Below are 19,186 nucleotides of genomic sequence, written 5' to 3' on the forward strand. Positions count from 1 at the left end.
CTTGTCTGTACACTTTCTTATGTTAAAACAAAATCTGCTTTGCTTATTACCAACTGGATTAAATGCAGTCCTCTGAGAAAATTTACTTCTACTGTCTCCCCAACATGCCTACTTATTTGATTCTATCTTCTAGTTTCATCTCCAGGTTTAAAAAAAAAATTCCCCCATTCCTTCAATTCTTTCTCATGGGGCATAGTTTTCAGATGGTTTACTGTCATGCTCAGTCTGCTATAAATGTTCACTAGAACAAGGAAGAATCCAGCAAGCAACACAGAGAGGATTGCCACTCCCTGTGATCACAATGCTGTTTTCCTCTCCTACAACCTACAAGGTAAAATAAGATCTTTCAAAGCAGTCATACAACATTGCAAGTGTATTAAGCAGGTCACTAATCACTAAAATCTTTTTTTGAACATCCAAACTACTGCCATATAAATGATAATCCTATCCTGCCTGTACTCACATTTTAAAATCCGAAGGTAATACTTTATACTTCTTTATTCCAGCTAAATTCTTTAGTTACTTCTTGTGGCTCAAAATGGTTGGACATTGGTTAATTTCAAATAATACTGTCCAAAATATATTTTGTTCCTAGTTTATTCATTGCCCTGGAACGTTTTTGTTGTGGTGTGGTGGTGATGGTAATTATAATCACAATGACAGTGACATCTTCTTGGGGATAATAAATGAGATGCATAGAGGTTAAATTTAAAATTGGCTCAGGGCACCAGTGGCTCAAATCTGTAATCCTAGCTACTCAGGAGGCAATAATCAGGAGGACCAAAGTTTGAAGCCAGTCCAGGCAAAAAGTTCACAAGATCCTATCTTGAAAAAACCCATCACAAGAAAGGGCTGGTGGAGTGGCTCAAGGTGTAGCCCTGAGTTCAAACCCCAGTACCACACACACACACACACACACACACACACACACAATCCAAAACTGGTGCTAACAGGTCTGAGAATTATGCAAATATTTCCAAACATAGAGGGAAGTGCCAGACAATCAGGAATACTAAGCTTGAATAAAATTGTGTCTCAATTAAATGGCCTTTATAATTACTTGTCATAGCACCAAAAAACTAAATTAGGTATTTAAACTAAGGAAAGGGCAGAGTGGCATGGATTATCCAGAAGTTTAGTATAGGACTGATAAGAGAGTTACTTTTGAGGGAAAGAAGAGAATGCAAGAAATAAGGGGAAGAAACAAAGAAAGTCAATTAAACTTTTTCTGTAGTAATTTTTAGTAACACCATTAAGAAGCACTTGTAAAAAGTACAATTAAAACAAAATGAAATTAACACAGTAATAATAGCTTGCTAATTTAAAAATGTCTCCCTCATTTCTAACCTCCTATTTCTTTGTTTTCTTGGGGAAAAGATTTAATTTTTTAAATTGTTTATACATGTATTCATATGTGTATACATTGTTTGGGCTACCTCTCCTCCTACTCCCTGCCTCCCCCTCCCCCCTCGCTTCCAGGCAGATTTAATTTTTTTATATTAGGTTTTGTCAAGAATAGTTGAGAAAAAGGCACTAGAATCCACACTGAGATGCTTAAATAAAACCTAACCAAACAACAAAAGACCCCACGTACCATTCTATACCTTTTTTTTAAAGGAAATAAAAAAAGATAGATGTCAGAGAAATAACTTATGAATGCAACTGAAACAACTTTCATAGAAGAAATAGAGAAAAGATTTTCTGTTCTATCTACTCTAATCTCTACATATATTTATAGGACTAACACCCCCATGCCCAGTTGTAGTCTTAAGTTTTTGGTTCAACTGAATTTAGACTGAATTGCCTTCTTATCACTTCTCTAGAAAAATAAAAGATATGTCAGAAGATTTTAAAAATACATTTACTACATAATTAAATCAACCTTAATATATCTGAATAAGGAAAAGGCAGCTAATTAGCTGAAGTGGCTTCAGAAGAATGCTGTGGAAATAGTTTTGTGACAAGCACCTGGATAGACAGTGCCTACCATCCTTCCAAGAGACAGACCTATGACAAGTGTGCTCTGAAACTCCCTTCAACCCTAGCTCCGTCTTGGGTAATTGAAAGCTTTCTCAGTGGTAACACTTGACATGCTCATGTATGTAGATCTTAAAGGCAGTTTGATTGCTACGAATCTAAAACTGTCTCTAAATATATCTGCATTTGGAATTTATTTTTCCTAATATCCTTAGTCCCAAATTTCACTGCAAACTTGCTGTACCCAATGGAAACTATAAAGCTAATTTTAAATGTCATGAACATTGCCAAATGCATTTTAATACTTCCAAGATGAGAGGAATAACTTATGAAGTTCTAAAGTCTTCATATAAAAACCATTGCTTCCTCCCACACACGCCTGTCTTCTTGACAAGCAGGTAGGAACTGTCTTCAAGATCTCAGCCTGTTAGGATGGAATATTTATGAGGGAACTGAAGGAATATTCTAGATGGGGCAGAATCAACTTAGGCTGATTTATGATTAGAACATTTACAGTTAACATAAAACAGGCATCCAATAGTGACTGCTGATGAATGGGCTTCCTTGATCTCATATTCCGATATCAGGAGCACCTGTCCCCTTTCTTACCCCGTGGCATCTTGGAAGCCCTAGCACACACACTGAAAGTATAAAGTTACTGTCATTTGCAAGCATGAAAAGGCACCTTATTTCTTTATTCTTCATCTTAGAGTCAAAACACTGCAGATGATTGTTAGGAAGAAAGGGAAAGAGAGGGGAGAGGGAGACAAGGAGGGAGAAAGACAGGGAGAGACAGACAATAAATGTCTGACCATGTGGCTGGTGTGCTGTATTTCATATAGGAAACATATTCTTACTGTGGATTTATGTCAGGGTTAATTCCTTTCAGTTCCATGATGTCATCTATAGTTTTTTCAATAGCATCAGGGTGAACGCTCACTGATGTCTGCAGCAGCTGAAAAAACATGTTTCAGTCAGTTCCCTTTACCGTCACACCACTGGTTGATAGGATGTCTCCTGGGGTAGAGGCCTTGAGTATTTCTTTAAGCTTCTATATGAAGGCCTGAGCTAAAATCAAACATTGACTTAGTGTACTTCATTCAATAAATTTGATGTTTTCACAATTGAGGTATTGCTATTTTCCTCATTAAGGCATATAATGCAAATCAGACACACATAAGATTTTTTTAAACTATTGTCATGTTTCAAGCTACTTATATTGCGATGTTATATTTTTTTTTTCCTCACCCAACACAGTTCCCAGTATTACTGGACAATATGTCAATGACTAAAGAGTGAGGCACATGGGATATAGTCTTAGGGATGCCAAAATTAAGTAAGATGAAATGATCAGATTTTCCTTCTTATTTGGATGCTGAACTATGTACTATAGAAGTTAACATAAAGACTTCTTTGATTTTATTAGAAAAGCTCAAGAATAAAGTTAAATGGTTTGAATATTGAGGAAATATTAGAAAGATAATACTGTTCCTATGTTCAAGGACTATTTATGACTTGGGAAGTAGTATTAAAAAAAGGATTAATTCCATAATAAAGCAATAGATGCTTCACTTCTGATGTGAAAAAGTATGATCGTGAGGGGCAAATGACTCTTCTCAGTTTGCATTAGTTTTCTTAATCTATGATGTATTTTTGTTTCTCGAAATCTTTACTTTTTAGGACAAAGGTCAGCTTCAGTGAAAAGTTGGCAAAAACAAGGAAACAATTTGACATACCTTACTTTTTGAATCCCTCAGTGATGTCTCTGTTAAAGCAGTAACAAAAAGTTATTTAAAAATGATCCTTCATGAATGGTTTTAAATTATTTACTGAAATTTAACATTGTATCTGCAACCCCACCAAGTGCATTTTGTTTACTTCTTTGTTTCATCCTTACCGATTTTCATGGTTCTAGAAGCCCCAGGCTTGGTATTGTAACAGATCCTTTGCAATTCACATCTTCCGGTCAGCTTCCTCATTACAAATTTCAGGCAGCGCCACAAAAATTTACAGTAAAAATACAGGCACACCTGGATCAACATTCTGTGAAAAACAAAAGACAGCACCCTTCCAATAGAACTCTGGAAGAGAATAGAAAGCAGCCACCACCAGCGAGAAAAGAAGCCCAGGAGAAAACCAGCCATTAGATTTCCGGGTTTTGCAAGCACTGTTTCTAATCCCATGTTGCTTTATTTATTTATTATTATCATAGGTGCTACAGTTATGATGCCCACAGACTATGCAACTCCAGAATGCCTCATCCTGGTAAGTTTAATATTACAACAAACTAAGGGTTAAGCATTCGAATCCATTTTTCTACCTCTGCCTAAAATGTTTGGAAATATTAATGTCTTGAAAACAGAATTCTTCAATATTGCTCATGTTAACATTGCCCTTCCCTAGACAAGGGGGAGGAAAGTCTTCTCTTGCCTGAGTGGACAAACTTTCAGCTTGCCCTTGTTCTTTTCCAGCCCTTCCTTAAAGCCACTTATTAGCCAAGTCTGTATTTCTTTCTTCCCTTGCTCCCATTCCTTTCCCTTCCTCTGCTTTCCCTTAGGCACCGTGTACTCCTTTGAGGACTTGGATGTCTGGCACCTAGTTTTTCTGCTGAACAGCCTCAATACTCTTAGCACCTGCCAGAAGTCCTCCTCATCAATTTGCTGAATAAGCACTGTTGACCTTGGATTCTCCTTGAGGTGACAACATTGTCCAGTTTGAATTTTTCAGAAACTCTACTTCTAGAGAAGTCTTTTTGTGACTCTTGCTAAAGTTTTCTTTACTGTACATACTATCTTATTCCAATAATGCCTAAAAAACTAGGAACTGTATTGTCACCAACCATACGCTTACGCACAGGTATCTGGCACTTGTGAATTTGTTTTATGTTGACTTTTAATTTTAAAATGAGCACCTACTACTTTATGGTACTGCTCAGAGTCACAAAATGGCTCAAGCTTTAGAGACAAAGAGGGCCTGCTACCCAGGAGCTTATATGCATCCTGTCTTCTCTGTATACTCTGAATTCCTAGAAGGTAGAATTATTTCTATTACTTCCTAACAGTATCATATCGAAAAGATTTTTTCTCTCTCTCTTTTTTTTTTTTTTGACAGCACTGGGGTTTGAACACAGGGCCAGGCAAGCATTCTACCACTTGAGCTACTCCACCAACCAAGATTTTTTTTTCTCAAATTCACTGATTCCCCCTAGCTCTAAAATGAAGTGATCCAGGATCATTCAGATCAACTAGCATGTTAATTAACAGCCTCAACAAAGTGATCCATCCTCTGAAACAAACATTTCCTTGGTTGTATTAATTTGTTCAGCTTGTTCTGGTTCAAATATCTTCAGCAGCTTTGTGTTAAAAATGAAAATTCCAATAGTCTTATTTGTACAAGCGCATTGGGTCTATATCTAAAAAAACGTAAAGAGAATGGAAAGAAACAGTACAAACAACCAAGCTGCTACATTAAGATAACACAAGGGAATACTTTGTAGACTATAAAACTATGTCCTCAAATATCTAACGACATGAAAATATCCATGATGTTTGACAAGTAGAAAAAAGTTACAAAGGAATATGTATGAAATCATCCAATTTTCCTTAAGAAAAAAAAACAAACACAATACTTTTAACAGTGATGTGTAAACAAACAAAAAGACTGGCAGGATACACGAGAAATGTTAATCACAGTATCATTAGCTAATAAAGTTGTTAGTAATTTTTATTTTCTTTCTTCTATTATACATGCATTATTTTATTTTAAAAACTTATAATAAAATTAAAATGCATAAATGATCACCAAAAGCTATTACAAAAGTTTATGTAAAATTTCTTTGTGGAGTCAGTTACTATAAAGTCAACCGGATTCTTCTGAAAGACAAAAAATGGACTTACCATATTGTAAAGCCTAACATTCAACTGTTCAAGTGAAATACGTTCTAAGATCTGTTAGAATTTAGGTTAACAACTTCCAAAAAAAAAAGTACCCCTAAAAATAAATTTAGTGGAACATTTTAGTTAGACAAGTGAGAAGCTTTATACAATCTCAACTTATTCTCCTGGAAAATGTCCTTCACTTTCCAAGTACTGGATAGCTATGCCAGAAAAAAGATTGAGCAGTCTCTTTGTTAACTGGTCCCCAGCCAAATGGTAATGACATTAACTACTTTGGAGGCATTACTCCTATTAAGTAAAGGATAAAAGATTTCCATGATACCAGCTCCATTTGTCATTTTCAATTTCAAATGGCCTCAGACGTGGGCCAGCAACAAAATGAAGTCACCTTTCAAGTCTGTGCGTCAGGACTGCAGCACTAACTCTTCCTAAAGAAAGGGTTCTGGTAACTGTTTATGGAGTGCCATAGCTTGGGTCTTGAATGTTTTCTAAAGGCTTGTGGGTTTAAGGCTTGGTCCCAGAGTGGCCTTATTGGGAGGTGGTGGAACCTTTAAGAGGTGGAGCCTAGTAGAAGGTCTTTAGGTCACTGGGAACATGCCCTTGAAGGAGGCTGTGGAACTCCGTCCCTCTCTTGAGTCTTTTTGCTCCCTGGCTCTGCAGTGAGCAGTTTTGCTCTTCTAGGTGCATCTACCATGATCTGTTGCCTACTCATACACCAAAAGCCACAGGACCAACCCAATCTTGGCTGGGCTTCCAAAACTATCATCCAAGACAAATTTTGTCTGATAATAAGTTGATTATCTCAGGTACTTGCTATAATGAGGGAAAGGTAACAACAGAGCATCTCTGTATTTATTCTACTTAGGGTATAAGGTTTGAATTTGCTACAGAAAGTTTTCCCATGACTACTGTATCAAGTCTTCACAAAGATGTGGCTCGAGACTTAGAAGTATCATCCCAGTGGGCAGGAACTGTTTGCATGTAGAGTGACCTAAAGTCCATTTATAATTGCTCATGTTGGCCTCTTTGTGTATGAGAACAAAATGCCTGTGTTTGATGGCTTTATATAAAAGAAGAAAAAAGACACCATGTTCTGTTTCCTTTTATTTCTTTATGTTTTAATTCTCTTGAAGAGGTTTACACTATCAAACATGGTGAAACCTAGTAGAAATCCACAGTGGGGATTAGGCATAAAGTATCATTTCTGAGGGCTTGCCTCTCAGTAAAGAGTACATCCCTCTCTAATAATCCCATAAGTGACATCCAAATCTGAAAAAGAAATGCTCATTTTAATTATGAAATGACCTTTATGCACTGTCTTCTCTTTTGTAGTCTCTTGGCCAGCAGTGTTGATAATGCATTTATTATCTAAGATACCTTTAACTTTTTCCTTTATTTTTCTTATGGGCCAATATGCCCACAGATGTTTCATTGAAAGTCGGCTTTCTGTGTTTTGACAGACATAATTCATTTTGCATTTAGGTCATAAATCTGGTCCAGGCAAGGTATGGCTACAGGTAGAAATGCCAGTGTTTCCTCTTACTTTGGTAGTCCCATTTTGATGACAGAAGCAATACTCAACTCGCTTCCTCATGACAGGGACCACACCAGCAAAACCTCCATATGTATAACTAAGGAGGGCTATTTGCCAATACTGCTGGGAACCCACTTCTTAAATTATTTGAACCAATTTAATTTCCTAAATTGTAAAGCTCATGTTTACCCTAAAAAAGAAGAAGCTAAAAGACAGACCTATAAATGTGTTTTTCAGTGATTGATTTAGGAAGGAAGCAAGGAAGGGAGGGAGGAAGGAAGAAACAAAGAAACGAGGGAGGAAGAAAGGTATGTCCGTTTCTTTTCTGGGTTTAAAGAACTTTTGGATTTATTGTGCTCTTTCTTCCTTTTAATTTCCTTTGTTTTATGTCCTTATGTTTCTATCTGTATTTTTTCTTTTGAGAGGAGGCATTTCAAATACACTTTCAAGAAAGACCCCAGTTTGCTTTCTCTTGCAAGGTCACTCATCCTGTTCTTTTCTTTTCTTGGTGGTACTGGGGTTTTGAACTCATGCTTGTTAGGCAGGCGTTCTACTACTTGAGCCACTCCAGCAGCTCATCCCATCCTTCTGTCCTATACCCTTTCCACTGCTTGAATCCTGCCTTCAGAAATTTATAGCTCTGCAACTTTTTCCTTCCAGCCTGAATCAACAAATAAATAAAAGCTTAGTTTTAACAGGGGTAATGTTTGCTTTATTTCCCTTGACTCTAGACTTAGTGTGTTCTTAGTCCTGATGGAAGATTCTCAACTCACTACTAGTAAGGTCAGATAGATTTAGGTACAACAATTAAATCAAGACCGGAAAAAGAAAACCCTGATAACCACCCTATAACTAACCATTGCTTCCCCAGGCAGCAGTTTTTTCCATTTGCTTCTGCTTTTTAATCACAGCTTTTTGGTAGTCTTCTGGAAAGATGTGCTGTAGCTTCCTAAGATGAATGTGTTGCTTAAGCATGGGGAGAATCTGATTGAATCAGAACAGCTCCCACACACGCCTCCTTTCCAATATTTTCTGTTTCTGCTGTTTATTAAAACGCTGCGGATTGAAGTTTATGGCTGGGTTCTCATCAAGCACTTATGACCATGCTTATTATTTAACATTCATCCTCTAGCTTCAAACAGGGTAGCCACCCAATGTAGATTATTCAAAATAAGTAAGCTCCTGTCTGTAGTTCTCGGTTAGAGGAATGCATTGGGCAGGGTTGGGGCCTCAGAACAGGAGATTCGCCTGAACCATGCATCCCCTTGCCTGAGGGTGGGGGGTGCGGGTACCTGTAATGCAACACTACTCCATCAGCCTAAATTTGTGACTCTGGTGTCTTCTTTTGGAATAATAAGAGAAAAGTGGCTTATTTTGAACAATTTCAATGAATGTGCTAGTGAAAGTCAATTCTTGCTTGAAGAATTCCTGCAACACATAAGAAGTACACTATTGGTGAGAAAAAGAGAGGTACCAAAAAAAAAAATATCACATTTCTTGGCTCAAATCACAGTTTCCCACATGGAACACTTCATCTAAAGGGCCATAAAGAAGAACAAGCTGCTTAGTGAATCCAGCATTGCATACACTTTCTTTTTTTGGTTGTACTGGGGTTTGAACTCAGGGCTTCACGTTTGCTAGGCAGGCACTCTACTGCTCCAGCTTTTGCATACACTCTCAAAAAAGACTTTTAAAAATATTTTAGTTGTTCCACTGAAGTTCCTAATTAGGGACACTGATCATCTGTGGGGAATTAATGTATATTAGGCTTAGTAAATGGGACCATTTTTACAGTGAGCTTTGTGCTGGGAAGGTAAGCTTCAGAGGACTTGATACATGAACTGGAAATGTGAAATCATACAAAAAAACCACCTGTAGGCCTCTAGAAAAAGAGGTGTTTCCCTCCCACAGAGCAAAGAAGAGACTTCACACTCCTGTGTCCAGGTAGAGGGGGCCCCTGCTGTCCTTCCTATCATTCTTTATCTGGAGACATTATCATATTGCCTCTTGAAAAGTAACAATCAAGGGGGTGATGGGCAAATAGCTACCCCAGGTCAATGCTATTCCAAGTTCTATTGCTATAGCAAAGAACACTATACATTCCACAGAAATTTTATCTAAGGGTTTCGAGAGCAATGGCTGGTTGTAGGATAATTAAAATAACAAATAAACTAATGGGTTTATTCTTTTCCATTCAAGGAAAAGGACATTCAGGTTATCTCAATTTTTTAACCATATCATTAGTCAAATAAAAAATGTGATACTCAAAACAATGAATTTTATAAGATTTATTTTGCTCTGATAATATTTATAAGGTAGGTCAGCAAACACATTGTACTTTGCATTTAAAATATTTAAATGTAATCTCCCACATAAAGTTTTATTCATGATAAAAAATTTTAAAGCGATCAACATGAAATAAATAGGTAAATAAAAGATAGCCAACAAGTAGCATTAATACTCTGTCATCCTTTATTAGCCTCAAAATCTTCTGCCAGTGATAAAGAATGGCCTGTTATTATTATATATATTTGCTACAATTATAATTAAGAAATTTTTAAACCACCAGGTTAGAGAATCTTATCAGTGTTGTTATCACAACTGTGTTGAGTTAAAGACCTAGAGGAGTTGAAGGAAAGAGATTTGAAATGAATTGATAGGTAACTAGAAGGTAATTTACTTATTCCTTCATGCAACTGAACACGTGCAAAGTGGAACTCTTAATGTCATATCAAAGCAAAAGTGAACATGAGCCAAGAATTTAATTTCACTGCAAATCGTATGGTGTATCCATCCACAAGGTGCTCACAGTCTAGTTGGGAAAATGACGAGGGAAACTAAAGTTTGAAAAACAGTGTGAGAATTCTAATGTGTTAGACAAAGAAGATAAGCACCTTCCTCTGAGGTGGGACAGGAAGGTTAACTCTTGATTGTCCTACAGGGAAGGCAAGAAACACCAGGAAAGTCAGCAAGTCTTACTTCAGAATTAACGTGAAAATTCCAATAAAGAAATTAATGAAATTCAAAACATTTATTGAATGTCATGGCTTTTACTGATCTTGCTCATGCTCTGTAGGAGGGGCTTAATAAACACTGAGGAGGCCCTGAAAACCTAAGGGAAAGCCAAGGGCAGGAGAGCTCAGGCACAGATGACCAAGCTCTGTAAGGATCAATGGAAACAAGCAGGTTCTGGGGAGGTCACCTACAGGACACTGCTTGAACACAGGTCCTCGTGCGTGCTAGGCAGGCACTCTTCAACTTCTGCTATGGTTGTTTTTCAAGTGGGGTCTCATGTTTTTTTGCCCAGGGCCAGCCTGGGACTTCAATTCTCCTCCCTCTGCCTCCTGCATACTGGGGATTTCAGGTTTGCGTGTACCAACATACCAAGCTTGTTCTTTGCTGATTTGTTACCTGGGCTAGCCTTGAACCTTGATCTGCCTCCCAGGAAACCTCTTGGGAGGATAGGCCATGTTAACAGATTTTAACAAGAGTATCGAAGTTTTTTTTGTTTTAATGAGCAAAAAAACCTAAATATGTGTGTATAGATATATGTGTATCTGTATGCGTGTTTATATAAAATGTGTATATATATATTATGCATGTGTGTTTTACATGTATATAGACACATGTACATACATGTATATATGTGCATGTGTCCTAAAGAAGAGAAAATCATGGCTAAAGGGTAAAAATGCCAGTTGAGAGTGGGAATTTGGGTGCTAAGCCTGACTCAGAATTTAGCTTTGACATTTCATAAACTGAGTCAAGGACTCAAGCAATACTAATCAAATTCTGGTACAAATACATAGCCCTGTGTCTACTTTCCAAAGCAAGGGAAATTGGATGGTGCTGAATTGAAAGTCTAACTACACAGTCATAAACCAGACTTTGATTCTCAACCGTTTGCCACCATGAGCTGTGTGATTGTGAGCAAGGTACTTTGCTTCTCTAGGTCTCTGCCTTCACGTTTGTAGGGGGAAAGGATTGGCTAAATTTCATTCAAAGAGTAGGCTACATTTTAGAAAGGACCCCTGGTCCCTGTATCTTCTGAGGACTGCAGTCACAGCCTGTGATTAGAAAAACACTTCAAAGCACAATGGTCAACTGGTTGGTCACCCCTGGCATGTGTGAAAGTCCAGCTCAGTCCTGAGTGATCATTCAGAGTCCAGTCCTGTCTTGTCTCTAGCCATTTCTAAGATCTAAGCACACTTCTTTGTGTGAGAGTTCTACTGATCTTCTAAAAGGTGGTTTCTCATGTGTTTTCACCACCCTGTTCTTGATTTGTACACATGTATAGTGCAGCCATGAGGGTGGTTTGGTCCACAAACAAACACCTTGGCCACCCATGATGGCAAACCCAGCAGTAGGACAGGCCTTCCTCACACCTGCCCTGCAGGACCTGGTCAGGTGTGACCAATCAAGCCAGCCCTTCACATGGCCTTCTGTGGCCTGCCTCTTGGGGCAGAACCAGGGGTCTTGCTGGCGCCTATGCTTGGTTGCAGGCAGTGGCCTCTGGTCCTTGCAGCAAGGCCAGGTGATACTGCCTTGGCATCATGCCAGTGGCTACTGTGGGGTCAGAAGCTGTGATGGACATTGAGGGTCAAAACATCTGTATTGTGATTGTCTCCCAGTTACTCCAAGTTTTGCAACTCAGCATTCTGGTTTAGCTGTGACACAGGGTCTACTGTAGCTGACTTTGTTGGTATTATAACATGGGATTTCCTGCACTTTGTACACCTGGGTCTTAATAGTAATTCAGTTCTGTGCCCAAATGCAGACGTGCGTCTGCTGGGTCAGAGCTGTGAGGAGTGCGCCCTGCAGTCCTGGTACTGTCGACGAATGTGTGGGACATTCATTCCCTTAAGTGCTTCTGTGAGAGACTGCTCCATGTGACCAGTGCTCCTGACTTTCATTTTTTAAAGATTGCTTTTAACCCTTGAAGACAAAATCCATCTTGTTCTATATATAAGAATTGTTTTTTTAAATGAATAAATCAAACACTACCCACAAAAAAAAAAAAAAGAGTAGGCTAGACATGTGCTGGAAGAGAAAGATTCTTTGGCCCTCCGTTCTCTTTGTGTCACCTTGCTTCTGGGCTGCTTTAGCTGTACTTTCACAGGTGCCCAACAACTTCCCCCAACTTGATCTTCACAATTTATCCTCTACTCACCCTAAAGAGAGTCTACACCGCAAAGGTGGACCACTTGTGTTGTGGCACTCAGTCATGCATTCTTTGCTTTGTTCACAGCATCTTCTCCACCTCCCATACCCTCTATCCTTGGTTTAAAATATGAAAGTCCTAAGGACTGGTGATGTAGCCAGTGGTACAGCATGTGCTTAGCATGAGTGAGGCGTGGGGTTCGATCCCCAGCACAAAACAAAACAAGAACAACAAAAAGTCCAAATCCTCCTTTCCCCTCAATATCATCTCAATGAAGTCTCCTCACTACAAAATGCCTGTGACCTGCCACTGATCACATTCCTCTTTGGAGGTATGAGTGTACCTCTCCCCTAACCAGATGGCACATTGCTTTGCAGCAGGGACCATCTCACTTTCATTTCGCATCACTCACAGAGATTGGCAGTGGCACAAAGTGAGGGGTGATGTGATGAAGAAATAATGAGAAACAGGCACTCAAACGTCTGTGCTTTTGAGTGAGCTACTTAACTTTGCTGAGGTTCCTGGTCCTCCTCTGTAAAAGGGCAATCCTTCCTTGCAATTGCTACAAAGAGAAACTAAAAGTGGTACAATATTGGCATTATCAGCAGCAAATGCTGACTGAATGAATCAGTGCTTCAAGATATTAGCTGTGTGTGACTTACAAAATCCAATCTACAGCTATTTTTGTTTATAGTAAGCCTTTATTTACCTAATTATAATAGTAAAAACACTTTTCCCTTAATTGCTTCAAAGTCAGGATGGAGGAGAAGGTTTGCTATATGGCTCAAACAGTTTCTCCCACAGATGTTTGAGCGTGGCAGAAGTTTTCCTTTCTTTTCTTGTCTGAGGAAGAAAATATTCAGTGAGCTCCATGACCAACAAGTTGAGATGCTGAGGCTGGAACGATTGATAGCAATTATTTCTATGGGGTGACATTAAAATTCCTTTATTAAAATTTCCCCAAATTAATAATGTTCTGATGACTTCAAGATATATTCTCAAAATAACTAAATCTTACCAAGGAGAAAGATCACATCTTCAGCACAAGTCTTGGGCCCTCTCCCTTTCAATATATATATATATAGAGAGAGAATTAAAGTTACTAAAATACATTATAAAAAACTAAATTCTAAGCCTTATTTCTACTTGGGGTTTAAAAAGTGTCTCCTCTTTTTCTGATCACAGTGGGCATATTTTCTCATCATTTCATTCCTTGCTTTCTCTTCATGCATTTTGTGGCTAAAGTCAGATTGGGTGAAGGCAGATTACTTACCTGGTATCCCATATCTACATTCAATTTAAAACACATATTTTAGCTGGGTGTACTATAGTACTTATTTCTTATATTTCACATGATTGCTTTAAAAACATGTCAAATATTTTCCCCATTACTTTATGCTCCAAGTAGTTACACCATTAATGCATTTTGTGGTGACAGTGAACTGGAGCAGGTGGATGTTGCTGTGGTTTGAATGTCCCCACCAAAACTCATGTGGAAAGTTAATTGTTGTAAGGTACAAAGAGGTGCAAAGAGGTGTTATAAGAGACGATTAAGTCATGAGTGCTTTACCCCATGTCTCCACTTGTGGATTAATGGATTAATGGGTTATCTAGAAAGTGAGTCTGTTTTTGTTTTTTTTTAAACCCAGTTTGGTCATCTCTCCTGGGCCCCCCTCACCATGTGACACCCTGTGCAGTCAGTCTTGGGTCTCTGCAGAGTTCCCACAAGCAAGAAGGACCTTGCTATCTGCGACTCCCTTGACCTTGGGTCTCCCAAGGCTCCTAACCATGAGCCAAATAAACCTTTATTTATAAATTACCTAGTCTGAAGTATTTAGTTATAGCAACAAAAGATGGACTAAAACATACACCATGTATATTAAATGTGGAATAAAATCCACCTTCCCACAACCTGGGTTGTTTAAAATTAACCTAATTTTGTCTGGGGCTGGGCATGGAGCATTTTGTTCTAGCACATCTCAGAAGGTGACAGGTTAATCTCTCTGTGGGCTTTTAAATAATGCTGAATTCTTCTCAGTAAAAGTCAATTTATCATTCCTCATAACATATTTACTGAGCGCAGGAATTAACACCTGATTTTTTTCAGGCTGTTTACATAACCTTCTTTTTGGTTCAAATTAAAAGATTGGCAACATGACCTAGCATCTGTGGGAATGGGCTATAGGGAATAGATGGCAATCTAAACCTGATAGAGTCAGTAAAGCAGTATTATTACTTTGTTCCCTCTTACCCTTCCACATTCCACGTACATTAACTTATAATGAATGTACATTATAATATAATAAGAAAGCATGAGAAGTAAAAACTGAAGTTCAAGTCAGCTAAGGATGGGCAATGATCAAATCTCCTTTTATTATTTCCAAACCAATGGTTCACAAAGACTCTCACATTTCTTTCTTGATGTGTAATCTGTTACCCTAGTTCTAGTTTCACATAAATAATCAATGCCAAATAATATAAAATATGTGCACCAAGTAAAAAAGAGAAAGGTTTGTATCAGCATGCATAACTAATAGAAATGTGCTGGTTCCTTTATCCTTGGTTCTAGGCTGTGCAGTATTATACCAGTAGATTTTCATTGTCCCAAGTCTAAACCATCACACAGAAATTGATTCTAAAATATAGTATTATAATCTCTACTAAGCACACTGTTGCATCTATTCAATCTAACAAGAAAACTAACAAAAGCAGAATCTACAATTTCTCCCAAAATGGCTGGCTTTAAGTCTGCTCAAGTTATTCTAAAAAATGTGACATTAGAGAAGAGATTCAGTAGTACAAGGCTTGGCACAAATCTCACCACCATCACCCCTTTTATAAAGGGAGTTCCCAACTTCTAAGCTTCATCTCCCACTGAAGCTTTCCGTTAATAGGATTCTATGCTGAAGAGTCCACGTTTACATTCAGGAGGCATTCATAAATGCTAATTATCCATAAATGTGTAACTAGATGGGTTAATTACCATGGCAACCCAAAACTTTCAGGTCAAATACTTGGCTGTCAAATTTCTTACTGATATTTCAAATACTATCTTTTTACATAGCTGAGATATACAAGTTGGAAAGTATTCTATATATGAAAACAATTCTGATGGCAGGAAACAGTTTAATAGTGGTCTTCTGATATGCTTCACAATTATTAGACCCAGTAAACACCAGTGGCCATGCCAAGACACAGGGAAACGCATACACACCTATCTCTGCCTCTAGAAACAATGATGGTGCCAAAATCAGTGGGGGTAAACAGAATCTTAAAATGTAGCCACTGAAAGAATCAAATCATTTCCTAAAAGAAGCAAGCCCACTAATGATTTGCTTAAAGAAAAGCCAAAGCAAGAACAAGAATGTGAAATACAGATAGGTCACTCTTTGAGAAAAGAAGCCCAATATTTTGGAAAGTATGTTGAATTTTCTAACATTCAACCTGACCTTATTCTGTCACATTTTAATATGATGCAAAATTTCTCTAGGAATTTCATTAATAAAAGATTGAATGGTCATCAATACTATTGAAAATAAGTATAAAAGTCCAGCCAATGGCTTTCAAAACAGAATAAGGTTACACAAGGCACACTGACATATTACTTACTCTGCACAGGTTAGTCTCCAGAAAACTGATAATAAATACGGACTTCAGTGACCTTACTAAAGCAGTAAGAACAGAAGCTCAAATATACTTTGATCAAAAAGGAACATTTAAAAATGCTTATCTAGATCAGCCAGTCAACCAAAATCTAAGATGAAGGAAATTTTTAATTTCTTATTTCAGAGCAGCGAAATAATTTTAATAACTGAATTAATTGATACTCTGACTGCTGGTTCCTTAAATCTCAATTCCTGGGCAGCAGCATACTGTTCTTTACGGATATATGACCATCCGGGTTGTCCAAAGTACTTGTGCTTTTGTGCCATGTTCTCCTGTTACCCACAAACTCTCCCTCTCAGCATCAAAGAGCATATAGGGTTAGCTGAGGAATCTCATGACCAAATTATTGTTGGCCAAAAATACACTGCTAACACAGTGTATCACAAATGATGAACAGAAATGTTACCTTCATTGGCAAGACAGTTTGTCCACGTTAGCGAGCGCATTCAGGAAAGTACAATCACTTACCTCAGGAAGTGCTTCATTGTGCCTCTGTTGATTGTCCAGATGCCACACGAACTGTCCTCAAGTGATTACTTGTAAATTTGCCTTTGTCAAAATACGTGTAAGCTGTGGGGAGAAATTAGATAATCTGTTAATCTGTTAATAAGGAGACTGGAAATTGCAAACCAAAAATTTGTGCTTGCTGAGGTAAGCAAACAACATGCTACACACTCAGAACTTCATCAACTGAACTGTGTACATAGCAGCACCCCTCAATGGTTGGACATTACAGCTCCAGATGAAATCTTACAATTATGCAATTGATCTTTCATTTTAAGTCACTTCCTGGAGAAACTACTAGCTTCATGAGCTTGAATAGCAAGCCTTTTCTCTATCTGGGCGTTATTCATATCTTGATGAACAGTATTTGTAAGAAAAATAAAAATGAATAACTATAAAAGTAAGCATTCTGGCTTTCAGTTACCCAGCCATGATCTTCCAGAAGTTCCACTCAAAGAACTAGAAACAACTGATAATGTCATTAAGTTCAGAAATACAGAACATGCTATATGGATGAATGGAAATATAACCCTAAACCCCATTAATAAGCACAATGAAAATGTGCTAATATAAGATTTTTAAAAAGATGTTAAAGAGCTAGGTACTCCAAACAAATAAATGATGCTCCAGGTCCAGTTTTAGGGGTCTGTGAACAAAGTAGCAAGATTTTATATTTGCAAAGCACTTAGCAGTTTACAATTTGATTTCACAAAGCTTACAACATCAGGTTATTGGTCTTCTTCCTTCTGATAAGGAAGACATTAGGGGCAGCCTAGCAAGTAAGCAAGTTGGATGAGATGATGAAACAGAGCAGAGAAGAGAGTGGCTAGACGCAACAGAAGAGGGGTGTTCTTTCCAAGAGAAGAGACAAGTGGAACATCAGCTACAGAGAGAAACTAAGGAAATAAGTGTGTGGACAAATGGCAGATGGCAGAGACACAACTCCAACTAGAATGACCCAGAAGTGTGGGGGGGAAACTCAAATATTCTGTGCATGTTAAAAAATGTGTATGTACTAACTTAAGATTGTGGTTGGTTGTTTCTGGGAGGAGAGACGACTTAGGTTTTGGGGTAATGGATAACCTTCAATTTTATAAATATTTTTTCATAAGATATATCTGAAGAAAAATAAAGAAAAAATATTTGTTCATTTTGGTGGTGGAACCATATTATTCTTTGTACATTTGTGGCTTTTTGAAATGAATCCAAATTTTAATTTAATTTGGTAGAGCCCATCCTGCACTCCATTCATGGTTTCTAATACATCCAACAATGGAAGGCACCAGGAATTCTTAAAGAAATGCTTGAGCTAGGGCTGGGGCAGGGCAAGGTGAATCTGAAGCATCTTGTAATGCCAGAAAGTTGGGAAGTGCTCAAGATAAACAAAATAGGGGGCTTTCAAATAAACATGCAACCAATGGAAAGAGTCTCCAATAACTGAAGTTCAAACAATCTGAGCAGCAAAATAAAGTGGTATTGGGTTATAACCCTAAGTTTAACATAAAGATTCAAGGGCCTATACAGATATAAGTGAATGACTGAAAAAATGAACAAGTGGTGGAGCATACCTAATTCTCATACAAAAAAATTTCAAATATTTATGTAGATACTGAAGGAGGTGGAGCATAGCGCCTTACCCCTTTAAGGTTGGGGTAGTAATGACTTCCTGAGTACAGTATGGAAAGGGAAGAAAGAAAGGGTAACTAAAGTAGAGAAAACCAACAAGCACTACCACAGCCAGGTGGTGGAAGCCAATGCCACCAGTGAGAGGTCATATTGATAGCATGCAACCTTGATATTCTTTGAACAAAACAGTATTTCATGCCTTTGATTTTTCTCCCCAAAACCCATCACTCCAGTCTAATCATGAGAAAAATAGACAAATTCCAATTGGAGGACACTTCACAAAAATGTGTAACTAGTACTTCTCAAAACTCTGAAGATCGTAAAAATAAGGGAGGTCTGAGAAACTGTCAAAGGCAAGTGGCGTGTGCTTAAGAAGATGATATATGGCTAAATATGATTTGGTGTCCTTGATGGGGTCCTTGAACAGAAAGGGGACAAGAGGTAGAATCTAAGGAAATCTGAATCAAACAGGGAGTTTTGGTTAACAATAACATATAAATATTGGCGCATTAGTTGTAGCAAATGTATTGGGTTAATGTAAGATGTTAACAGTAAGAAAAATTGGATGCCAATATACGGGTATTATCTTTATAGTTTCTATATAGATCTAAAATTATTCCAAAATGAAAATTTATTAAAATGTATGAATGTCTACTATGCTGTAGATACAGAGTTAGGCACAGGATGAAACAGAGGGGCATATGTTTACCCTTTTGACTCAAGGGTTTTGAGGGAGAATTGGAGATGATACAGAAAAGCAAACAGATATTTAAACACAGTATTCCAATTGTAAATGGATCCCGTGACAGTGGGGAGGAGAGG

The 19,186-nt window shown here is 37.9% G+C and overlaps 1 protein-coding gene across 3 annotated transcripts in view; it reads right to left on the reverse strand.

The window, feature by feature from the left end:
* Elmod1 (ELMO domain containing 1) overlaps window positions 1-19,186 on the reverse strand; it is a 59,491-nt gene that overhangs the window by 22,615 nt on the left and 17,690 nt on the right. For 2 of the 3 annotated variants that reach the window (XM_074066800.1, XM_074066798.1), the window contains exons 2-5: window positions 16,703-16,804; window positions 3,875-4,020; window positions 3,714-3,742; window positions 2,835-2,932 (exon numbers count right to left, since the gene is read on the reverse strand). In XM_074066800.1, coding sequence (XP_073922901.1) covers window positions 2,835-2,932; window positions 3,714-3,742; window positions 3,875-4,020; window positions 16,703-16,719 — 290 coding nt within the window. In that variant the 5' untranslated portion in view covers window positions 16,720-16,804. Of the gene's footprint in view, window positions 1-2,834; window positions 2,933-3,713; window positions 3,743-3,874; window positions 4,059-8,699; window positions 8,836-16,702; window positions 16,805-19,186 lie in introns of those variants that run through there. The other variant, XM_074066799.1, reaches the window with a different exon arrangement.

The sequence above is a fragment of the Castor canadensis genome, chromosome 2 (genome assembly GCF_047511655.1).
Source record: "Castor canadensis chromosome 2, mCasCan1.hap1v2, whole genome shotgun sequence".
In the NCBI taxonomy this organism is placed as follows: domain Eukaryota; kingdom Metazoa; phylum Chordata; class Mammalia; order Rodentia; family Castoridae; genus Castor; species Castor canadensis.